At 62.7% G+C, this 21,861-nt stretch overlaps 2 protein-coding genes across 2 annotated transcripts; one reads left to right on the forward strand and one right to left on the reverse strand.

Moving 5' to 3' along the window:
• Positions 1-750: 750 nt before the first annotated feature.
• On the forward strand, positions 751-17,063 carry CLCN7 (chloride voltage-gated channel 7). The gene is made up of 25 exons (XM_084296352.1): positions 751-917; positions 4,100-4,171; positions 5,316-5,387; positions 5,517-5,582; positions 6,188-6,320; positions 6,557-6,666; positions 7,400-7,480; positions 7,721-7,783; positions 8,302-8,385; positions 9,403-9,496; positions 10,092-10,156; positions 10,479-10,595; positions 10,917-10,971; positions 11,530-11,590; positions 11,931-12,069; positions 12,685-12,778; positions 14,173-14,342; positions 14,679-14,730; positions 15,055-15,182; positions 15,384-15,469; positions 15,709-15,841; positions 15,974-16,033; positions 16,345-16,521; positions 16,633-16,713; positions 16,824-17,063. Exons 1-25 carry the CDS (start codon positions 783-785, stop codon positions 16,908-16,910), a joined length of 2,415 nt encoding a protein of 804 aa, XP_084152478.1. The 5' UTR covers positions 751-782; the 3' UTR covers positions 16,911-17,063.
• A 1,769-nt stretch (positions 17,064-18,832) lies between these two features.
• On the reverse strand, positions 18,833-20,498 carry PERCC1 (proline and glutamate rich with coiled coil 1; the record flags this gene model as incomplete). Its single annotated transcript, XM_084295827.1, has 2 exons — positions 18,833-19,619; positions 20,473-20,498. The coding sequence occupies 2 exons, from the start codon at positions 20,496-20,498 to the stop codon at positions 18,833-18,835; spliced, it is 813 nt and encodes a 270-aa protein (XP_084151953.1).
• Between the last annotated feature and the right edge of the window lie 1,363 nt (positions 20,499-21,861).

A 21,861-nucleotide genomic window follows, 5' to 3' on the forward strand; every position in this document is an offset into this window, starting at 1 on the left:
TTCACAGTGATGTCTGGTGACGCTGCTGTGCCTGCCCTGAGCACCTGAGGGACGCGGCTGAGTGCTGCCAGCACCGCTCTCACCCGGGGGGCATGGGGCTGAGGGAGGAGGCAGCCATGCGGAGGCCTGCTCCTGGCTGCAGGAGCATGTGCAGCCCTTTCACTCCTAATAAAACGCTCCGGGCAGAGAGGAAACCTCAGTTATTGGTGGTTTTGGTGGTCTTGCTCTGCGTGGTACCGCTCGGTGACACTTTGAGCCCTTGGTGGGCACAGCGCCTGGGGACATGAGGGTGTGTGGGGGTGGGCAGGCCGTGGCACGGTGTGTTTCTGGGTGGTTTTACATCCTTTGGCCTCCCCGCAGGCTGGCTCCTGCCCAGCACCTGCCCCTGTCCCACACAGCGGGGCTCGGGGCTCGGTCACCCGCTCGTGCTGGCCGCGTGCCCCCTGCCCCGCAGCTTTTCCCACTGAGTCAGGCGGCGGGGACGGCACGGAAACACCCGTGACCGTGTCCGTGACCGAGCCTGTGGGGTGGGGGGCACCCTGCCGCCACCTGCTGCCTGCAAAGCCCCCCGGGGGTGGCTCCGGGTCCGTGCTGAGCCCCGCACCCCTTGAGGGATCCCCCCCCGCCATCAGGGTGTGTGTGTGTGTGGGGGGGGGACAGGACTACAACTCCCACGATGCAACGGGGCGCGGGAGAGCAGCCGGCCTCACGTGACGGCGGCGGCGGCGGCGCGGGTCACATGACCGGCGGGGGAGCCGGGGAGCGGCGGAGCCGCGCCGCCCATGGCCAACGTCGCCAAGAAGGTGTCGTGGTCCGGCCGCGACCCCCGCGACGACGACGACGAGGACGGGAACGGGGACGGCCCCGCGGGGGAGAGCACCCCCCTGCTCAACGGCACCGGGCACGGCGCGCGGCAGGTGGGGCCGGGGGGCGCCCCCGGGGGCTCCCCGGGGCTCTGCGGGCGGTGCCCGGGGCTGGGGCTGGAGCTGGAGCCGAGCGGGGGCTGCCAGCCCCGGGGGGAGCCGCGGCAGGGTCCGAGGCGCCGGGGCTGTGGCTCAGGCTGGGCCGTTCCCCCTCCCACCCCCACCTCCCGGTTACCGGGAGCCGTGGCTCGCTCCGGGGTTGGGGTCGCCAGGGAGGGTCCCCGGTGTGAGCCCCCGGGGGTGCGGGCAGCCGCTGGAGGCGATCCCGGGGCTTCCCGGCAGCCGTTAGCACGGGTGGGGTGATCCTGCACTGCCCCGCTGCTGGGCAGCTCGGAGCAGTGGGCTCATTAGGGTGATTTTAGGGCAATTAGGGGAAGCGCGGGGGCTGTTGGGTTCTGCTGCGCTCTGCAGGCCCGGGGCTCAGCGGGCTGGGAGGAGCTGGGGCGCTGGGCTGAGCACCAAGTAGAGCCCAGGCCTGCCCAGCACCTCCCGGCTGTAAAAATCTGGTGAGCTGTGCAGGCTGGGAGCTCCTCAAAATAAGGCTCGGCGAGGATGGATGGGGTTTTGGGGGAAATTTCTGAGCCCCCAAACCTGGCCCCGCTGCTGTGCTTCACTGTGACTCCGGGTACGTGGTGGGACCGACAGACAGCAGGACAGACACCGCTGCTCCTGGCAGTGGCGCTGAGCTCTGAACGGCTCCAAGCACAGCAATCCCCCTGGAGGAGCGGGATGTGGGAAGTGTCACCGTGTCCCTGCGGTTCTCCGTGGCCAGCTGACACCAGGAGGAGCGCAGCCACGTGTGACAGCTCCGCGGCACCAGGCTGGGAAGCCAGGGCAGGACAGGGCAGCTTCGGCAGAGGGTGGGAGAGAGGGTGGGAGCTGCTCAGCCCACGGGAGGCTTCACCTGGCGGCGTGGCAGTGCAGCAGAAGTGGCACCAGTGCAGTTTCTTCTCTTTCTCACGTGTTCCTTTGATGGAAATGAAAGCGAGCTTAGTGACAGGAGGAAGCGCAGCTCTTTGGTTCTGACTGCTGGGTGGGAGGTTAGGAAGGGCTGTTTGCCTGGACGAACGTGCCCGTGGTCGTAGAAGGGGTGCCGCAGGGATGTGGCCTGAATCTGTCTCTTTTGGGGCTTGCCAGCTGGCTGGAAAGGGGGCTGGGCATGGCTGTGGAGCTGTGTGAGCCTTCATCCCCTCCTCGGGGCCTCCCAGTGGCTTGGGTCCCAGCTGATTCCCTGCAGGGAGCGACCTCGCTGGCTCCGCATGGGCAGCACAGCCCTTCCTATAACCGGTTTGCTGCCTCACGACCCGTTGGTGCAGAGCTTTGGGGAACGTCTGGCTCCGTCTCCTCCGGAACCTCACCAGGTCGCTTCTCTGGCCACCTCCCTGCGCAGCTCAAAACGAGTTTGGAATTTCCTCTGGCACCCAAACGGGGCTGCCGAGGGCTGGGTGACGCCGTCGTTCGTCCCCCGCTGTCGGGGGGCAGCTCTTGCAGGGGGTTTCCTTGGGGGGCTTGGGGCAGGGGAGCTGCTGGGCCGTCCGCAGCCGCCGGGCTTCACGAGCAGCGCGTGCTGTTGTGTGGAAATAATTGCTCTGCAGTCACGCCAGCATCACACGCAGCCGGGAGCAGCAGCCGGCCTTCGGGGAGCGCTCAGGAGTGGGGCTGGCTGCGCGCTGAGCGGTGCTTTGGGCCGAGCACAAATAACTGGCTGTGCCCCTGGTGATCTAAATCCCTCCCTGCCCCTTCTGTGGGAGGTGGGTGCTGACGGAGGGAGCTTTTTCCTGTCCTCCAGGCGTGAGCAGGGACCGTGACACAAGCGGTGGCTCCCAGCTCGGTTCCCTGTTCCTGTCCAGGTCTAATGGTATCCCCAAACCTGTGTGCTCTGAAGCCAGGTGGAGGGAGGCTGCCCTGGAAGGTGTCTGCTTTCACCCTGCTGGAGATTTGGGGTGGGGACCGGGTCTTTGCCCTGTTCTCAGGGCAGTGGGGTCCTGGCCAGGACCTCTGTGCCACCAGAGCAGCTGGGCACTGAAACAACTCGCTTCTGCTTCTGGCGTGTGACCCTGAGCTCCCACTGCTCCCGTGTGTCCCCTGGGAGGTGACAGCTTGGCGAGTGCCTGGCTCATGGGGCGAGTTTGAGAAGCGGGGGCAAAACCCAACTGCAGGCCAGGGAGTAAATAGGAACGGGGAGCTGGGAGAAGTGGGAAATAGGTCAGGCTGCCGACACAAAGGGATATTCTTCATCTGCGGTGACGTGCACGGCTCCCGGCTGCTCTGGCCTGCGCGTTCCAGGCAGGATCGGGGGGATTAAAGCAGGAGGGGCTCGGTCTGGGATCCGCCAGCTTGCCGGACGTGCTGGGAGCCCCCTGTTGCTTGCTGTGGCTCGTTTATTCCCCAGACTGTCAGCAAGGCTGTTTGTGGACAGGGCTGGTGGAGGGACGAGGGCTTTGGGCTGTTCTTAGTGGCCGTGCTGCTTGCACCCTCATGTGTTTCCCAGTGGTGGGGGTGCTGGTGGTACCTGCTCCTGGTGGGCTCCTCGTGGCGCTGCCCAGCCGCAGGCTCAGCCACAGCCCTCGCCTGCGTTGGCCAGGAGATGCGAGTTGCCCAAACCAGCCCCCGGGCTCCTGCGTTATGCAATTGTGCTGCTGGTGACGAGCCTGAGAAAGGAGAACCTGCCCCTGCCTTCCCGCTGCCAGCGCCTGCTCCTTCCCGGCACCGTCCTGGGCCCTGGCTGCAGAGCGCCGTGCTGCTTCCTCCTGCGTGCGCCAAGCTGGGCCCTGGGCACGCCAAGGGTTTAGGGGGGAAATTAATGCCTGGGAACGCGGGGGGATGCCGGGCGTGGAGGCAGCAGGAGGTTGTGGAGGGCAGGACCCAGCCTGGGCTGGAGGGCAGCTGCTCAGACTGCCCGCGGGCAGCCCCGCTCCTCTGGTGTGGGGGAATCGTGTTCTGGGGAAGGCGAGGAGTGAGGCTGGAAGGTGAGGAGTGACCGGCCTGTGTCTGCGCTGGGGGGCAGCCACCTGCCTGCCGTGTCCCCTGCGAGCAGCATTTTGTGGGTGCTGCCCCTCGGGGGGCTGTGGCCGTGGGCAGCCAGGAGGTTGGCGTGAGGTGGGAGAGCTGGGACTCGCTGAGCCGGTGGTCGTGGTGTGTTTGGGAGCTGACCCCGTTTCCCCTTCTCTTTGCAGTTCACTCCTTCCTCCCTGCTGCGCACTGGCCAGCTGAGCAATGTGGATCTCAACGAGGACGTCCGTGAGCTGGTGAGTGGCACAGACAGGGCGTGCTGCTGGGCTCCCCGCTGCGAATAACCCGAGGGGATGCTCCCGGGGCAGCAGTGTCAGTAACAGCAGACCCCTGGTCGCCTTCCCCTGGTGGCACCAAGTGCTGCTGAAGATGTTTCTGTGTCCTGAGCTCAGGCTGGCTCGGTCTCCCTCCTTCCTTGTCCTTTCTCTGGAACAGGACAAGGGCAAATGCAGAACCGAGTGGGGTGGGGAGGATTTCTCCCTTGTCATGTGAGCTCCTGCCCGGCTCAGGCAGCGGGCAGGAGAAGCAGCCTTGAGTCAGCACGCAGGGAAGGGAGGGGACCTGTGCTGTGACAGCCACCAGGGAGGGATCTCAGCTGTGCTCCTTCCCAGGGCCGGGGCTGGCAGCAGGCACCTTGTGCAAACTCAGGTTTCAGCCACCCACCTGGAGAATCTCCCCAGGTTCTGCTGCCCCAGTTGAGCTTCATGAAATGCGAGTGGAAGGAATTCTGTTAAATATTTCTTACGGAATTCTTCAAAATGTGTCTTCATTCAGAGCTTTGGAGAAAAGGCTGGGCCGGCTTTGTCTGTGTCTGTAACTCAGGGCCAGGAAAAGGGCATGTGATGCTGGGGGGGCCCCTCCTGCAGCCGTGGTGAATGCCCTAAAATCACAGCCAGGAGAAGCCTGCGTGATTGAAGGTGTTTGTGAAGCAGAACTTGATTTCTGCCCCAAACCCGAGGTCTGCTTGAAATAGCCCCTTGCTTTAGGCCAAAGGAATTTCCTGCCGAGGTGAAACGTTGCCTTCTGCTGGGAGCACGGGGACGCTGTGTTAGAACAGCAGGTCGCTGCTGGCTGTGCCAAATCTCTGCCTGCTTGCTCCCTGCTGCCCCTGGGCAGATGTCCTGCCTGGGACCAAGGAGGCGGCCAGGGCTCCAGGCACAAAAGTCTCTTTGAATCAGTTTAAATCTGCCCCACGCACTGCCTGGTGGAGTCACCCCAGGTCCCAGCCTCCTGGACAGCCTCCCTTGGGCTTCTCCTGAGCTGTGGGGCAGTAAAATCAGCCCCACAGCAGCGGGGTGGCACGGGCACTCGGTGTCAGGCAGCCCCAGGAGCGAGCAGGTCCCTGCCCGGCCCCACCGACCTGTGCGTTGTGTCCTGCAGGAGACGGAGCTGCCTCGGCCGTACCCCAACGAGATCCCCCACAACGAGAAGCTCCTGTCGCTCAAGTACGAGGTATGTGGGCTCCTGTTCCTCCCTCATCTGCCCCTTATCCTGTTGTTATCTGCCCAAGCAAAAAGTCACGCTGCGTCTATGTTACAAGCCCCCTTTGGCACTAACCAGCATCTCCCTCTTCTGAACTAGAGCCTGGACTATGACAACAGCGAAAACCAGCTGTTCCTGGAGGAGGAGAGGAGGATTAACCACGCGGTGAGTCTCGCCGTGCTGTGGCTGCCTGCTGCTCCTGCAGGCTGACAGCCCTGCTGTGAGGGGGCGCGGGGAAGCCATCACCCGCTGCCTGCTTCTCAGTGCAGGGGGTTAAAAGGCATCTCGGGCCACGGTGGGTTTGTTACGGGCATCAACCAGCTTGTGGAGACCTTGGAGCAGGGCGGCCAGATCCCCAGGAATCCAGCGTGGTGGGTTCCAGCTCTAACAGGAGCCGTGGTGGCATTGCTGGGAGGGAGGCAGAGCAGAGGGATGCCTGCAGCATCTGCGTAGGGAAAGCCTCGTCCTGGGGGCTTTGGGAGTCAGTGCTGCAGCAGGAAACAACAGGAGAGTCTGCTGAGAGGCCTGATGGAGGTGGGCAAGCTGGAAAAACGCATTTTCTGTCCAGGGATCCCTTGGAGGGGTGAGGGCACTGGGGGATGGCTTGAAACAAGTCAGCTGCGGCTGGGCTCTGCAGTTCTGTGCCTGCCTGTGTCGATTCTCCCTGGGCAGCTCTCCGCGGCCTGCAGCTTCGGCCTGCATCAGGAAAGGTGGGCTGGGAGCCCCCCGTGATGCTCTCGGGGGCTGATGGCTGTTTGTCTGTCCGCCAGGCCTTCCGGACGGTGGAGATCAAGCGCTGGGTCATCTGTGCCATGATCGGCATCCTGACCGGCCTCGTCGCCTGCTTCATCGACATCGTGGTGGAGAACCTGGCCGGGCTGAAGTACCGAGTGGTGAAGGACAGTATCCTCACACGGAGACGTGAGGCTCCTGGGGGCCGTCAGGGGGGCGGAGGGCTGCAATTCCTCCCAGGGGCTGGGTGGGAATGGTCCTGCTGCCCGTGGTGCTGAGCTGTGCTAACGGAGGAGGCCGTGCTGCCTGCAGGACCTGCAGCTCAAGGAGCTCCCTGGCGACCCCTCATTGTGGTGGGGGGCACGTTACTGAGCTGGCACTGGCCTTTCCTTGATCCTCTGCCTCAGACATCGACAAGTTCACGGAGAAGGGGGGCCTGTCGTTCTCCCTCTTGCTCTGGGCCACCCTGAACGCCAGCGTGGTGATGGTGGGCTCCGTCATTGTCGCTTTCATAGAGGTGAGGGCTTGGAGGCCGCCTGCCTGGGGGTGCTTCTGTAACATCAGATGTTTCTGCTGAACTGGCTCTTGGCAGTGCGGCTCTGTCGGTGTGCTGAGGTTTCTCCTCTTGTCAGACGGTCAGGGCACGCTGCCCGTCGTCTGCAGCCCCAGCAGCTTGGGGCAAAGGAGGTGGCAGCAGGGTGTGCTCCAGCCTCAGAAGCAGGCTCGGCTCTTGCTCTCCTGTCAGTTCGTGCAAGCCTCGGGCCTGGCTCAGCCTCTTTGCTCCGTGTGTACGTGAGCATCGGCAGCGAGCAGGCTGGCCAGGTGCCTCAGAGACACCAGAGGACAGCCCAGAAACTGGCTGCTGACCTCTGGGGGCAGGCTGTGGCTGGGAGGGGGGCGATGGCTCCCTGCGAGCCTCTCTGAGTCACCAGCGCCTTCCTTGTTGCTTTGCCCTCGCTCCTGTGAAGCTCTCCCTGGCCACCAGGTGAGAGCCTCCTGCAGCACCGGGCCTCTCAGCACGGCGCCGTGCTGGGGGGGACCTCGAGTCCCTCAGGGGCTGTGTGTCTGTGGAGGTGCAGTGGGTGCAAGCCCACCTCCAGAGCCTGTCGGCAAGCTTTGGCCTTGCCTTTGGGCCTTCCCAAGGATGTGCTGGCGTGCCCTGCGCTTTAGGGACAGGGATAAGTGACCGATGCACTCCCAGTCCCTGCCCTGTCCGTGTCAGCCACAAACACCTTCCCCGTTCCCCACAGCCCGTGGCAGCTGGCAGCGGCATTCCCCAGATCAAATGCTACCTCAACGGCGTGAAGATCCCGCATGTTGTCCGCCTCAAGGTAAGCGGGAGCTCGTGGGATGAGCTCGTGGGATGAGCTCGTGGGATGAGCTCGTGGGATGAGCTCGTGGGATGAGCTCGTGGGATGAGCACCCGCTGCGTGCGCTGGGCTGGACCGAGCGGGTGGTGCCCTCGTGCCGCAGGGCGCTCTCCGCGGGTGCTGTGGCAGAGCCTGCCTGGGCTCCCCGTGGTGCAGCAGAGCCCCCTCGTGATGCGCTGTGCCCTCTGCTCTGTTTTGCAGACCCTGGTGATCAAAGTCTGCGGGGTCATCCTCTCGGTGGTCGGCGGCCTGGCTGTTGGGAAGGTGATGTGCACGGGGCGCTCCCGGGCGCGCTGTTACCCGCTGTGGGGTGGCCTGGCGCTGCTGGCCCCACGGTGACTTCCCACTCTCACTCCCTGGTCTGTTGGCCAAGGTGGCCGTGGCACGGCCTGGGGAGCAGCAGAGGGCGTCCAGTGCCAGCCCCAGGATGTGTGGGGCCACCAAGAACACGGCTGTGTCTGTCCCCAGGGGTGTTGGATGCAGGGTGCAGGTGCCCCCTTGGGGCCTTGTGGCCTGCCCCTTCTGCTGGAGGGGAGCTGGTGGGGACAGGAACCACTCAGAATGAGGATCTGGGGGGAAACAGCAAGGTCTGCATCTGCCAGAGGGAAATTCTCCTGGGCTAGAGTTGGAGATGGAGCTGGTACAGGCAGAGCGTGATGCTGGGTGCTGGTGTCCAGCTCCTTCAGGGCGGTGACCTGAGGGGAAGCAGGCAGCCTTCCCCAGCTTCCCGCAGCTCCACGGGTTCTTCCTTCCCCTGCCTGACCCTGCTGTCCTGCCCGCAGGAAGGACCCATGATTCACTCTGGAGCGGTGATTGCTGCTGGCATCTCCCAGGGCAGATCCACGTCTTTGAAGCGAGACTTCAAGGTTGGTGCTCAGGGCTGAGGGGCTGTGCTGCAGGGGCTCTGGGCATGTTCCCTGGCCGTCCCTATCAGACCTCCCCAGCCAGGAGATGAGTGTTGTGTAGCCTTGTGTGCACTTTGAGCTCCAGCAAAGGGCCTTTGCTTCCTTCCCTGCTGAGGCTTGGACCCTTGAAAGATGCCATTGTGAGCATCAAAAGGCAGGAGGGGGCACATCTCTGTTCCCTCTGCTCCCATCCCCATTGGGTGCAGGAGGAAAACTCTCCTTGCACTGCCAGCATAAGGTGAGCAACGTAAATCTTACACAGCTTTCATAAGAAAGTTGGCCTGATACGAATTTTTCTATGTGTTACCATGAGATGCAGAAAACATCCTACATGCACATTAATATTTCTCATTGTACCATCACAGGAATAATTGTCTGTGAATGTGCTGGTCCTAAATTAATCTTATGCAAATTACTGGGATGCTAATGTTAGTTGCGTGGCATCATTCATGCAGGTTGGAAATTAGTAAAAAATCAGGTTGGAAATTAGGAGAAATTTCTTCTTAGAGTGGTCAGGCACTGGGACGGGTTGCCCAGGGAGGTGGTGGAGTCACTGTCCCTGGGGGTGTTCAAGGAAAGGTTGGACGTGGTGCTTGGGGACATGGTTTAGTGGGTGATAGTGGTGGTGCGGGGATGGTTGAATCAGATGATCTCGGAGGCCTTTCCCAACCTTTATGAGTCTGTGATCCAGCAGCACCTCTCCCTGGTGAGCCAAGACCTCCCTGGTGCCAGAGCCCAGCCCCAGCCTGGCTCTGGGTTGCCGGAGCTCTGTGTGCCTCGGGGAAGGCATCTGGAGGGAGGCAGGGAGCTGTGGCCTCCAGCCAGTGCTGCGTGAATCCCTCCCTGCACCCCTAGGGGTGCCCAAAGTGGACAGTTCCTTGGGGTTGTGTTGGTGGCAAGAGGTCACACGTGGCGCTCCCCGTGTCTCCTCCTGAGCCTTTGGCCAGCCCTGAACCTGCCTTCGTTTGGGTATTCCAGATCTTCGAGTACTTCCGCAGAGACACAGAGAAGAGGGACTTTGTCTCGGCTGGAGCTGCTGCTGGTGTCTCGGCCGCGTTTGGTGCCCCTGTGGGTACGTGTCCCGGTTCTGATGCTGAGCAGCGCCTGCACGCACGGCTTACCAGGAGGTTGCTCCTGGCTGTGAGGGGGCGGCTGCGGGGACCTAGGACACTGCAGGAGCCTGGGCTGGGAGAGCCCAGCGTTAACCTCCAGGCTTAAACACTTGCCTGGAAGCCTGCAGGGTAGGTGAGGTGTGGTGGGGACGTGTGAGCAACTAAAAAACCGGTGTGCTGCCATCCTCTACCAGCTCCAGGACTGAGAAGAGGAAAAAAACAAAAGCTTCCCCAAAAGTTAGTAATGCCCCAAACCTTCCCCAAAAGTGCCTGGCCTCCCTCCAAGCTGTCCTGCCCTGCCCTGCCCTGCAGGTCATGGAAAGAGAGGAGCTGGTTATCTGATGTTAAATATTGCCTCCTTGAGGTGGGGGAGGACAGTGAAGGGGTTTTGCTGCAAGCAGTACCTCATCGGTGCCTTGGTGGGCTTGGCTGGTCCCTTCGCTGGAGCTTTTCAGTTGTGGGCTGGGTGGGTTTGGCTGCCTCAGCTGCTGCTGCTAGGCAAGGGTCTGTGCTCCGTGCCCCTTGTGAAGATGTTTGTTTGTCTTGCCCTTGCAGGGGGCGTCCTCTTCAGCTTGGAGGAAGGGGCTTCCTTCTGGAACCAGTTCCTGACGTGGAGAATCGTAAGTGCTGGAAAGCAGAAGCAGGAACTCCAGAGCTGCCAGCTCCGGGTCTGTGCGCAGCCCCTGGCACGCTGGGGTCCCCCCATGCCCAGCAGCAGCTCCTGGGTCCTGCCTCTGGGCCTCCAGGGGCCTGAGCCAGCTGCAGCTGTGTCTGGAGCCCTCTCCACCATCCCCTCAGCGCTCCCATGGGGAGCGTGGCCGCTTGTCTCCAGCACACGGCGGGCACCAAGCCCCAGCCAAGAGCTCGGGGTTATTTGGGGTAGCGCAGAGGGAGCAAGGCTGGCTGTGTCCAGCAGTGACTCTGGGCTGCATCTCTTCCTAGTTCTTTGCCTCCATGATCTCAACCTTCACTCTGAACTCTGTGCTGAGCGTTTACCACGGCAATGCTTGGGATCTCTCCAGCCCCGGGCTCATCAATTTCGGCAGGTTTGATAACGAGGTACGGCGCGGATACTCTTCTGCATGGGGCTCTGCTGGGGTGTTAGGAGCAGCGTGGGGGGGTTGGGGACACCAGTATGCCTTCACACATTGCCTGGGGACTGAGGCAGGCTCGGGTTTGGCTGGATCCCAGAGGATCCCAGACCCATCGATGTGAGCAGGAGGTGTTTCTGCAGCCCCCGCTGGGTCCGGGTGCTGTGGGGTGTGCAGGGGATGTCCTGGGGGAACTCCGGGAGCCGCTCTGGTCAGGCTGTGCTGCCTGAGCAAATGGTGACTCACTGCAAAAGGGTCAGCAGATCTGAAACCCAGCTCTTGTTTTTAGAAAATGGGATACACGATCCAGGAAATTCCTATCTTCATCTTTATGGGAGTGGTTGGTAAGAGAGTTCTGCTCTTTCAATTCGATTAGTCTGAATAATTCCCTCTGCTCTCTGTCTGGGCCTAAAAACTTCAGGATTCTGTTTCCTGGGGGAGTGGAAAATACATTTAACTCTAGAGCAGAGGCTGCTCATGGGGTTTATGGGGCTGAGAGCTGGATCCTGGGCCAGCCCTCGCTCACTCCTGTAGCAAAGGCGAGCCCGTTCCATCTGCGCCCTGCAGTTACTCGGTGGGGTTGGTGTGTGGCAGCCCAGGGCTCTCAAGCTGTGGTGAGAGCCACCCTTACCCCTCCAGAAAGGGGAAATGGAGCACGTCAGGCACTCCCCAGCGTGCTCACCCGGCTCTGCAGCTGCCTGGGTGCCTGTTGGCCTGTCCCTAGGCCAGTGCTGTGCTTCTGGTTTCAGGGCCTGTGGTTTTCCCCAAGCAGGGGCAGCAGCCGTGTGTCACACTGGCTGCGATGTCGATGTCTCCCTGAGCTTTGCTGTTTCTCTGGCCTCTCGGGCAGCCACGGGAGGGTGCAACCTGCGTGCTGACACCTCCCTCTTCTGCGTTTGCAGGCGGGATCCTGGGGGCCCTGTTCAATGCCCTGAATTACTGGTTAACGATGTTCCGGATCAGGTAGGAGCCTGTGGGTGGCAAAGATGACTGAAATGGGTTGGCTGGCACCTTCTGTGCTTCCTGCGAGTGGTGTGCCTACCCAGAGCTGGGCTGTAACCTCATACCCAACGTGTAATGTGAGAGGTGGCAGCTGGAAGCTGGGCACAAAGATGCCAGGTGCCTCCTGCTGCCCGCAGCCGAGGCTTTGACCCCCAGCATCCTGCCTTTGCTCTGCCCCTGCTGTGCTTCTCTCTGGTGACCTGAGGGCCCAGAAAGGCACCAATGTGCACACCCATCTGTAAGGTGCTCCTGAGAGCAATGGGAGAGCTGCTAAACCCTGTGTGATGTGCTTCCTTCGCAGGTACATCCACCGGCCCTGCCTCCAGGTGATTGAGGCCATGCTGGTCGCAGCGGTGACGGCGGCTGTGGGGTTTGTCATGATTTACTGCTCTCGAGACTGCCAGCCCATCCAGGGGAGCACGGTGGCCTACCCCCTGCAGGTAGGAGGTGCTGGGGGCAGATCTGAGCCTCGGCGGAGGCTGGGGCAGAGCAGGGGAACAAAAATCCTTCTAGGCTTTGCTGGTTCCCCTGCAGTCAGCGCCTTCTGCTCCGGGTGGAGCTGGAGGCCCCTGTGCAGCAATCAGGGGGTGTTTCTGCTGGCCAGCCTGACCCAAAGCTCTGGAAATAAAAGCAGCTGGCTGCTTTTTCATCCGAGTCCTGGCTTGGCAGGGACAGAGGTGAAGCCACTGGCTGGCAGGCTGTCACCAGCCAGGTGGCAGCGGGGCCTGGCTGAAGCTGTGAAGTGGTGGTGAGGGCATGCGGAAAGCAGCGTGGTTGTGGGAGCCCTTTGCTCATGGTTTGGGCACTTTCCTTTGGGCTGCACAGAAACGTGTGAAGCTGCCAGGCCAGAGATCCTGGAGAAGCATCTCCCTCATTCTGATTTCGTTCCGTTCTCCTCCTGTATGGCAGTGCCCTGCCCTCAGCTCAGCAGGGGTGCCCCATGTCCCCAGGTCTGCCCTGGGCTACTCAGCCAGCCAAAGCCCTGCAGTCCTTGCTGCCCCAGGGCAGCCCATATCTGCCACTTCTAACTTGTTTTTTTTCCTTCCCCTGCTTAGCTTTTCTGTGCTGATGGAGAGTACAACTCTATGGCCACTGCCTTCTTCAACACACCTGAGAAGAGCGTTGTCAACCTCTTCCACGACCCTCCAGGTCTGCCTGCCCAGCGAGTGCTTCCTCAAATACAAGCAGAGTGGGGCAGGGTTTGTGCTTGGTGGCTGATCTGTTCCCTCCTTGCTTGTGGGATGAGGCAGGGGCTGTCAGCACGGCCAAGGAAGGCACAATGGGATCTGGCCAAGTGCTGTGTAGGGCAGCAGGGAGTGAGGGGCTGTGCTGCTGGTGGCCAGCTGGGTGCACAGGAGGGGCGATGTGAGCCTGGGTGCATCCAAAAACCTGCTGCTGCTGCACCACGGCTGAGGCTGGCCAAAAGCCTTTTGGGGGAGCTCGGGGAGAATGGGCCCGGCAGTGCCTGCTGTGTGTAGAGGCACCCAGCAGCGTGGCCAAAGGGCTGTGGTCCTGGGGCAGCTGGCGGGCAAAGGCTCAGCTCTGTCTGTGTGTGCCTGCAAGCTGGCACCTCCCAGCAGCGTGGGAGCAGGTCTGAGCCTTGCTTCTTCTCTGGAGTCTGTCCTGGAAATACCCCAGGCTGTTTTCTTACTTAGCAGGGCCTTTTGCCCCTGAATGACTTTACCTTCTGGGTAGGTTGTGGAGGTGGATTTCTGCAGCTTGGATTTGCTCGAGAAATTAAATTTGGCTTTCAGATCCCAGCTCCAATTTCCCTTGGACCCCATATAACAATGACATGCTCTCTTCCCCCAGGGCCTGCTGCTCTGAGTTTTTAGACCCTTGGTTTGGGGTGTGCAGCTCAGTGCTTAGCACAGGGATGGGTGTCCCATGTCTCAGGGCTGCTCCCTGCAGCGCTGGGCCCTTCCTTTGGTCCATTGACCTCTGTAAAGGAGAGAGGTTGCAAAATATGGATTCAAACTAGACTGAGCCTGCTCATCAGTCCTAAAAATTGTAATAGGCTGAGTCCTGGGGATGACAGTGTCTTGCTGTGCTGGGGGACAGCATGAAGGCATGCCCTGCACCACGGGGGCTGCGGGACAGGGAGCGTGTTTGTAGGACCTGCTCTGCTGAGCTGATCCCCATACCGACTGTAGCACCTCCGTCCTCCTGACCTCCTCCTCCAGTGCTGGCAGTCCCTTGGGACTTTGCAGAGTTCATCATCATTTTTCCTCGCAGGAAGCTGAGAAATGCAGGGCTGAAAGGGGCTGGGTCATCGTGAGCCACGAGATTGGGGTAATGAATGTGTTGGACTCAGTGGGGTGGGAGAGCTTTGGATGGCACTAGCAGGATGCTTGACAGAGGTAGAAACAACCCGGAGAGCCAGATTGAAAGGCTTGTGCTGACAGGGAGGATGCTGGGGGGAAAATCTGGAGGAAGGTGCACCCAAGAGGGGCTTTGTCTGCAGGCAGTGAGCCTCAGGGGCTGCTGCTGTCTGTTCTCCCCTGGCTGTGGAACCAGCACCAACTCTTTTCTCCCCACCCCAGGTTCCTACAACCCCATGACGCTGGGGATGTTCACCCTGATGTATTTCTTCCTGGCCTGCTGGACGTATGGCCTCACGGTGTCCGCGGGGGTCTTCATCCCTTCCCTGCTGATCGGCGCTGCCTGGGGGAGGCTGTTTGGGATCTCCCTGTCCTACCTGACCAAGGGCTCGGTGAGTGTTTGGTGGGAAGGGGGTCTGGGGTGGATGTGGCACCCTGCTCTCCTCTTGCTGCTGGCCCAGCTGCATGTGCAGGCATGGTTGCAGAGCTGGCTGAGAGCCCAGCACAGCAGCTGGGAGAAGTGTGGAGAGCATTGACTCCTTGCTCCATGTTTTCCTGAGCTGTCTCTGAGCTTTCTTCAGTCCTGATGGAACCCTGCAGACATCTGGGCTGTGCGGAAGTCCTCAGGCACTCCCTGCTCCTTGGGAAGGGGTTTTTGGGGCTGGGGCACTGCTTGTTATCTGTGGATGAGCTGGAGCCAGCCGCTGACTGAGGCCTTTCTCTCTCAGATCTGGGCTGACCCTGGGAAGTACGCCCTGATGGGAGCTGCTGCACAGCTGGGTGAGTTGCCCCTATTCGGGACCTGTGGCCATCTCTGGCTCGTGTCATAGTGAAGGTGGCAGGGCAGGAAATGGTCTTTGCTTCCCTGGCGCAGCTTTTTCTCTAGTTGAAGCGAAGCCTGCGTGGTGTTGCTAAAACCCCAGCCTGGGTCAGCTCCCTAACAGCCCTGCCAAGTGCGAGCAGCATTGCTGGGCGGGTTGGATGTGCTGCCTGCCTCGCAGGGTGCCTGTGTGGGAATCCTGGGGTGCTGCTCAGAGACTGAGGGGCCTTGGGTGCTCTCTCCTGCCCCCCTAAGTCCCTGGTCCTTTTGGGCGCTTCTTACAGGCGGGATAGTGCGGATGACGCTGAGCCTCACGGTCATCATGATGGAGGCAACAGGCAACGTTACCTACGGCTTCCCCATCATGCTGGTGCTGATGACAGCGAAGATTGTGGGCGACTACTTCGTGGAGGTGAGGGCTGGCCGTGCTCACTGGGAGCCCAGGACTGGGCGAGAGGCTGTGGGTGAGGATTTGGGGTGCTGCCGAGCTGGGGAAGCCCCAAGTGAGGACTGGGGGTGTTGCAGAGCCTGTGGACTCTCAGAGGGGTTCTGCTGCCTGGCTGCACCCCCTCAGCATCTCAGCAGGCCTCTAACAGCTTGGCTCTCCTTACAGGGGCTGTATGACATGCACATCCAGCTGCAGAGCGTGCCCTTCTTGCACTGGGAGGCCCCGGTGACGTCCCACTCCCTCACGGCCAGGTAGGTGGGCTGGGGGCCACCACCAGCCCTCAGACCGTGCTGTTGGCCCCAGTCGAGAAGGGTGGCGGTGACCTGCTGTGGTCACAGGTGCCTGATGGTCACCAGCCCCTTTCCCAGCAGCATGACGTCCCCTTCCACGTCCCCCACAGGTTATGGGGGGAGCAGGGAGGTGTGTGCGTGGGGGGGTGAGTTCGGGGTGTGCTGCCGCTGAATTGTTTCCCTCTGACTCTTCCCCGCAGGGAGGTCATGAGCACTCCTGTCACCTGTCTGCGGAGGATCGAGCGGGTGGGCACGGTTGTGGACATCCTCAGCGACACCTCCTCCAACCACAACGGCTTCCCCGTGGTGGAGAGCAACCCCAACAGCACCCAGGTGGGCTGGGTGCCTGCTGGGGGGGGATGGGGATGTGTCCGGGGTCGGCTGTGCGAGGGCTGCCCGTGGTGTGGGACCCTCGCACCCGCCTCCTGTCCCCAGCCTCGTTTGACACCCAATGCTCTGTTGCAGGTGGCAGGGCTGCGGGGTTTGATCCTGCGCTCCCAGCTCATCGTCCTGCTGAAGCACAAGGTGGGTGGTGCTGCACAGGGGCTGGGTGGGCTGCCCTGGAGCCCTGCTGCCAGAGCACCCCTGACATCTCCCTTGGCTCTCTGTTTGGGGCTGCCATGCAGCCTGTGGGCACGTTGGTGTGCCCAGCAGCCTGCTGTGCCTAACCGGGCTCACAAAACACCCCTGTTGTCAGAAACCAGCTGCTCCTGCCTACCTCATACTCCTCTCCTCTTCCCTCCTGACCCTGCCTTGGTGCCCTGGTGTGGGCTGTGGGGCTGCAGTGCCCCAGTCAGCATCTCGGGGTGGTCGCTGATGGTTTCTCTCCCCCCAAGGTTTTTGTGGAGAGGGCCAACCTGAGCCTGGTGCAGCGGCGGCTGAAGCTGAAGGATTTCCGGGATGCCTACCCCCGCTTCCCCCCCATCCAGTCGATCCATGTCTCCCAGGACGAGCGCGAGTGCATGATCGACCTGAGCGAGTTCATGAACCCCTCGCCCTACACCGTGCCTCAGGTAACATTTGGGGGCCCCTCTGCGCCCCAGTCTGTCAGGGAACCGACCACACTGGGGCACCAGAGCCAGCTGGGGCCTCTGTGACCCATTTGGCCCTGATGTGCCTTGCAGGAGGCGTCTCTGCCACGGGTCTTCAAGCTTTTCCGGGCCCTGGGCCTGCGGCACTTGGTGGTTGTGGACAATCGCAACGAGGTGAGTCCCCACAGCCACCAGGCACTCGCTGCGTGCGGGCAGACTGGGCTCGTTGGGGTGCTGCTGTTGTCCCCGGGCTCATGGGGCCTGATGCTGTCCCTTCCCCGCAGGTGGTGGGCATGGTCACCCGCAAGGATCTCGCCCGGTACCGGCTGGGGAAGGAAGGGCTGGAGGAGCTCTCGCTGGCACAGACGTGACGTGGGGCAGCGCCGCCCAGCGGGATCGCACGCTGGCCCCTCTGAGACTGGGACCCTCGTTTGGTAGAGGCAGGGGGAGGACTGGGCTGGCTCCTGGAGGTAGCGTGGTGCCTGGAGCACTGGCACAGCTGTTCTGCCCCGGCTCTCCCGTGTGTCGCTGCCTTCCCACCTCTGCCAGCTCCTCTCCTCCTTGCCCTTTCCTCTGCTTCCCTGAGGGATCAAAATATGCTGTTGGTTCTGTTAGCTCTTTGAGTAAGCTCACCGGGGGTTGTGTGAAGGCTGCAGCGTGCCTGGGGAGCCAAAGTGCCCTGCTGAGCTGGGTACTGTCTCCCTGCCCTCTATCCCTGCTGCTGCCCTGGGCATCCCGGGACTGGCCACCTCCTGTGGGGCTGGGTCTGGCTCTGCAGGGATGGGAGGCTGCAGGGCTCTCCCCTGCTCCCAGGGCCCTGTCCCCTCTCCCCATGCTGCTGCTGGCTGGCTTGGGCTGAGCCCTGTGTCTGTTACTTTGGCCAGAGGGGATCCCTGCCCTGCCCCCTGTGCAATAAAAGGGCTCCCATGGTTCAGCAGCTGCTGTCTCTTGCTCTTTCTTGGCTCCCTTGACTGCTGTGCCCCTAAGCCTGTGGGGTGAGGGCACGGCGTGGCCCTTCCTCGTGGCTTGGAGGGGATAAGAAGGGGAGGGCTTCCCTCGGGTGGTAGTCCTGGAACGTGACCCTAGTGTGTTCCCCTGTGCCTCCAGCCCTCCCCTCGGTCTCCTCAGTGCTGCTGCATCTCCCCTGCAGTGATACTGGGTTGAAAGCGACCCCAGCTTCATTCCTTTACTTTCTGCACCCTGGTCCAGACCTTTGCAGCAGCCTGGGTCCTGCTGGCCTTAGCTGCTGCCCCCTGAAACCAGCCACCACATCCAGCCACAGGGACAGAGCCGAGCCTGCAGCTCCCTGGGTGGTGAGGAGTGCTCCAGCCCTCACGGTTCCTTGCCCTCGAAGCTCCAACTCCTTTATCTTCCCCTGCCCTCATTACCCCGTGTGCTGGCCTTGGCCCTGCTCCGTGCACCGCACCCCTGGGGTGCGAGTGCTCTGCACTGTGTTCTGGGGGGGGAGCTGGGCAGGGAGAACCTGGCCTCTAGGGGCTTTCTACTGCGGGCTACTTCTGTGCTGAAATAAACCCTGTTTGTACTTTTACGTGGTGCTGCCTGGCTCTTGCTTCCCTCCTTCCTTGGCCCCGCTGCCTGGGCTCAGGGGAGCCCTGGGGAGCTGAGGCCCTGGGCTTGGTGCTGGGGGGTGCCCTATGAGGGGGAGTGCTGGGAGCTGGAGGTCCCTGGCAGGCCTGGGCTGTTCAAGGTTGCCCCTTCCTGGGTGCTTTTCCTTTTCAAGCCTGACAAAGAGCCACCACAAAGCCGGGGATGCCTCTGCTGGGCCCTGGTAACAGCGCTGGGCTCCGGCGGCAGCCAGGAGGCCTCAGGGAAGGGCTGGCTGTGCCGTGGTGCCGCCCTGTCCTCCCTCTGGGTCTGACACCCAGCGGGGTGGTGGTGGCAGGTCCCTGCTCCCTGGGCAGGCAGCGGGGTCCCTGGATGGCAGCCGGGTGCTTTATGAGGCCCTGCGCTGCCCTTTGCCCCGGCGCAGCTGAGATAAGGGGACGGGATCCACGGAGTCGGGCCCGCAGAGCAAACACGGGCTGCTGGTTCCTCCAGCCATCCCGCTTCCCTCCTCCTGCTGCTCCTGGAGGGGCGCAGAGCCCTTTGTCACCAGCGGCAGGGCTGCCCCCGTCGCAGCGGCGGGTGGCAAAGGACACCGTGCGCACTCGTGCCTAGCGGGAGTCATTTATTCACTCGTCCCAGCTCCAGCTGCCCCAGCGCTGGCAGCGGGGCCGCGGTTTGATCATTAACTGGGTGGCACGTGGCGGGGCCAGGGTCCCCTCTGGTGGGCTCAGAGCCCCACAAAGGGCTCAGCATCCAGCCCCAGGCGGCCTGCCTCGGGAAGCAGCTCCCGCCCAGCACCCGGCAGCTCCGGCCCCGGCTCCACCGTCCAGTTGGCCAGGAGGTCGCTGAAATCGGGGGTGCTGGCGTGGAGGAGGCTGGCGGGGCCGGGGCCAGGCTCCTTCCAGAAGGAAGGCGGCAGCTTCCTCCTGTGCATGGGGGTGATGTGGCCGTATTTCCTCTCCAGCCGCTGCGTCTTGCCCCCGGCTGCCCGGGGCGGCAGGCACCGGTGCACGCCGTACTCAAAGAGCTCGGCCAGCGGCCCCAGCCTCTGCGTGGCCCCAGAGCCCCCCCGGGCCATCACTGCCTCGGGCTGGGGCAGGCTGGCGGTGCCCGGCTCGCGGGCGGTGCACCGGGGTGAGCTGCAGTCCTCGGGTGTGCCACGGCCCCCAGCGGGCTCCTCCTGGCCCCGCCGTCCGAAGTAGCGCTGGATGTCACCACTGATGAGCTCCGAAAACCGGAGGAGCCTCAGGGTGGCCTCAGCAGCGTTTGGGCCGGCCAGCTCCAGCCCCCTGCAGCTGGTGCTGTCCTCTGCTGCCTCCTCTTCATCCTCCTCTTCCTCCTCCTCTTCGTCATCCTCTTCCTCCTCCTCAGAGAGGTCGGGGAAGTCAGGTTCGGGGCGTGCGGGCAGCAGCAGGCCGTGTGGGAAGGGCGAGGGCAGCCGCAGCCCGGCCAGGGGCCGGATGACGCCCGCAGCCATGTCAGGGCGCAGGGGCAGCCCGGGGCCTGGACTCACCCTGCGGGGCAGGGACAGTGGGGTGAGGGTGGCGTGGCAGCACCCTGGGGTGTCCCCGTCCCGGTGCCCCACAGCAGCGTTTGGCCCCAAGGTGGCAGCAGGGGGGTGCTGCGTGGGGCAGTGGTGGGGCAGCGGGGCTGTACCCCCCATCCGTGGGACAGGGGGCAACTGAAAACATCCCCCCGAGCCCTGGGATGCGGGGCAGCAGGGTTGTCCCTGCTATCCATAGGATGTGGGGAAGCACAGACACCCCCCAAGCCAGAGAGCAGGGTTTACATCCCCCCAAAAGGTGTGAGGCAGCAGGGTGTCACCCCAGAGCTGTGTGTGGAGCTGGATGAGGCCCTGGGCACGGCACCCTGCCACCATGGGGTGCACACCTGGGGTGCTGAGCCCCCTGCCCATGCAATGGTCCCGCAGGATTCCCTGCGGCAGGGCAAACCTCCCCGCACCGCCCTGGCTGTCTCTGACCACAGCTGGGTCTTGCTGAGCTGCGCGAGGACCCCTCTGTGTTCACAGATCTGTTCCCCGGGGTCCCCAGCCCAGGCTCGCTGCGGGGCATTCTCAGCCACATGCCTGGGAGTGCCATCACCCGGCTCCGAGAGGCTTTGGGGGCAGCAGTGTCTCTGGGGACAAATCCTGATGCCTCCTGGCCAAGACTGGGACAACATTGCTGCTGCCCCTGTGCATCCCTCTGCACCCTGTCCCCTCCGTGGGGCTTCCAGTCCCCTCCATGGGGCCAGTCCCCTCTGTGGGGCCTCCCCGGTGCCACCCGAGGCTGGAGAACTGCCCCGGTGCAGGAGGGCATCGCCCGGGGCCGCAGCTCCTCCGCTGCCTCGGCTCAGCTCGGCACTCACCTTGGTGCTGCTGCCCGGCCATGCATAGGCTCCCGCGCCGCTCCCCCTCGCTGTCCCTCCACCTGGGCCTGAAGTATTTATAGCGGAGCAGCGAGCTGACGGCTGGCAAATATTTGGTAGCTGTATTGTAATAGTAGACTCGGTAAACAGAGCTGGGGTTTGCTTTAGCACCCAGCAACGGGAGAGCGGCGCGGGGAGGGACGCGGGGACGGAAGGCAGGGCTCACCTTAATGGTTCACTAGCCAGGGGATTTTCAAGTGTTGTTCCTGTAGATTCACCTATTAAATCGGCAGCCCCAGCTGCCAAACTGCCTGCACACTTGTACCGAGGGCTCTTATCTCCCTGCTGATTGGAGGCGAAATCAAGCTTTGTCAAATAGGCGTAAAATTAAATTTCATGCTATTTTGACTCCTGGAGTAGGGATCTTCTGAAGAACACACTGCTTATCGGGCCATGCCTGTGCAAACAGGCGCTGCGGCCGTGATGGGCCAAACCTCCTGCCTGGAGCCTTTGCAGGGGTCCTGTGGTGCCGGGCGCTGCTGAGCCCCCCCCACAGCTCCGGGCCCCCTGTCTCCAACCTTGTGCTCCCCTGCAGCCCCCAAGGCAGCTGTGGGGCTCAGTTATGAGTCCCAGGGTGGGTTTTTGAGTATTTTGAGGTGGCAGGACACGGCCCCAGTGGTGTGGCTGGTGGAAGAGGCACTTTGGGGTGGAGCGGTGGGGCTGGGTGCCCCAAGGCGGGTGGCCCTTGTCAGTCGGTGCTGGATGCAGGGATGGGGACATGCGCGTGGGAAGCAGCTGGGGCAGCCCCATGGCAGGGACAGCACCCAGGATGGCAGCACCCTCACCGCAGGCAGGGTGCTGGGATGCCCCATGCCTCCTGCGTGGCTGTGTTGGTCCGGGCAGGCTGTGAGCATGGTAGAGGACCAGCTGGTGACAACAGAGCAGCTTGAGGTGGCTGTGGCCCAGCTGTGCCATCTCTGTTCTGGCACTGGGACCTGCTCTGGTGTGGCCATCTGGGGGGACGCAGAGCACAGTCAGGGGACAGGGGACAAAGGACAGCTGGGAAACCTGGGTGTCTGGATGGGGACACAGGATGGTCAGGGGACACAGCACAACCCACGTGGGATACATGGGGACACATGGGACAACCCACACGGGAGGATACACGCAGGATGGCTGGCAGCCTGACACAGAGCCCAGCCTCCCAGCACCCTGCCGCAGCCCTTGCTGGGGTGATCCCAGGGGGGTTGCGGATGCACTTTGGCCTTGGGGCCAGGCAGCCCCTGCTCCAGAACTGCCGTGCCCTCTGTTTGTGGGGCTGATGGTGGCTCCCAGTCTGCTCCCACAGAACTGTCCCTGCCCCCCTGGGGCTGAGCTGTCCCTCAGCAC

Source organism: Netta rufina (assembly GCF_964035555.1).
Source record: "Netta rufina genome assembly, chromosome: 15".
Classification (NCBI taxonomy): domain Eukaryota; kingdom Metazoa; phylum Chordata; class Aves; order Anseriformes; family Anatidae; genus Netta; species Netta rufina.

Bases quoted from the DNA above. Each gene is read 5' to 3' on its own strand.
- CLCN7 (XM_084296352.1), top strand. From the start codon at position 783: ATGGCCAACGTCGCCAAGAAGGTGTCGTGGTCCGGCCGCGACCCCCGC. The intron at 6,667-7,399 runs GTGAGGGCTTGG...CGTTCCCCACAG, and splicing joins TCATTGTCGCTTTCATAGAG to CCCGTGGCAGCTGGCAGCGG. The intron at 15,842-15,973 runs GTGGGCTGGGTG...GCTCTGTTGCAG, and splicing joins GCAACCCCAACAGCACCCAG to GTGGCAGGGCTGCGGGGTTT.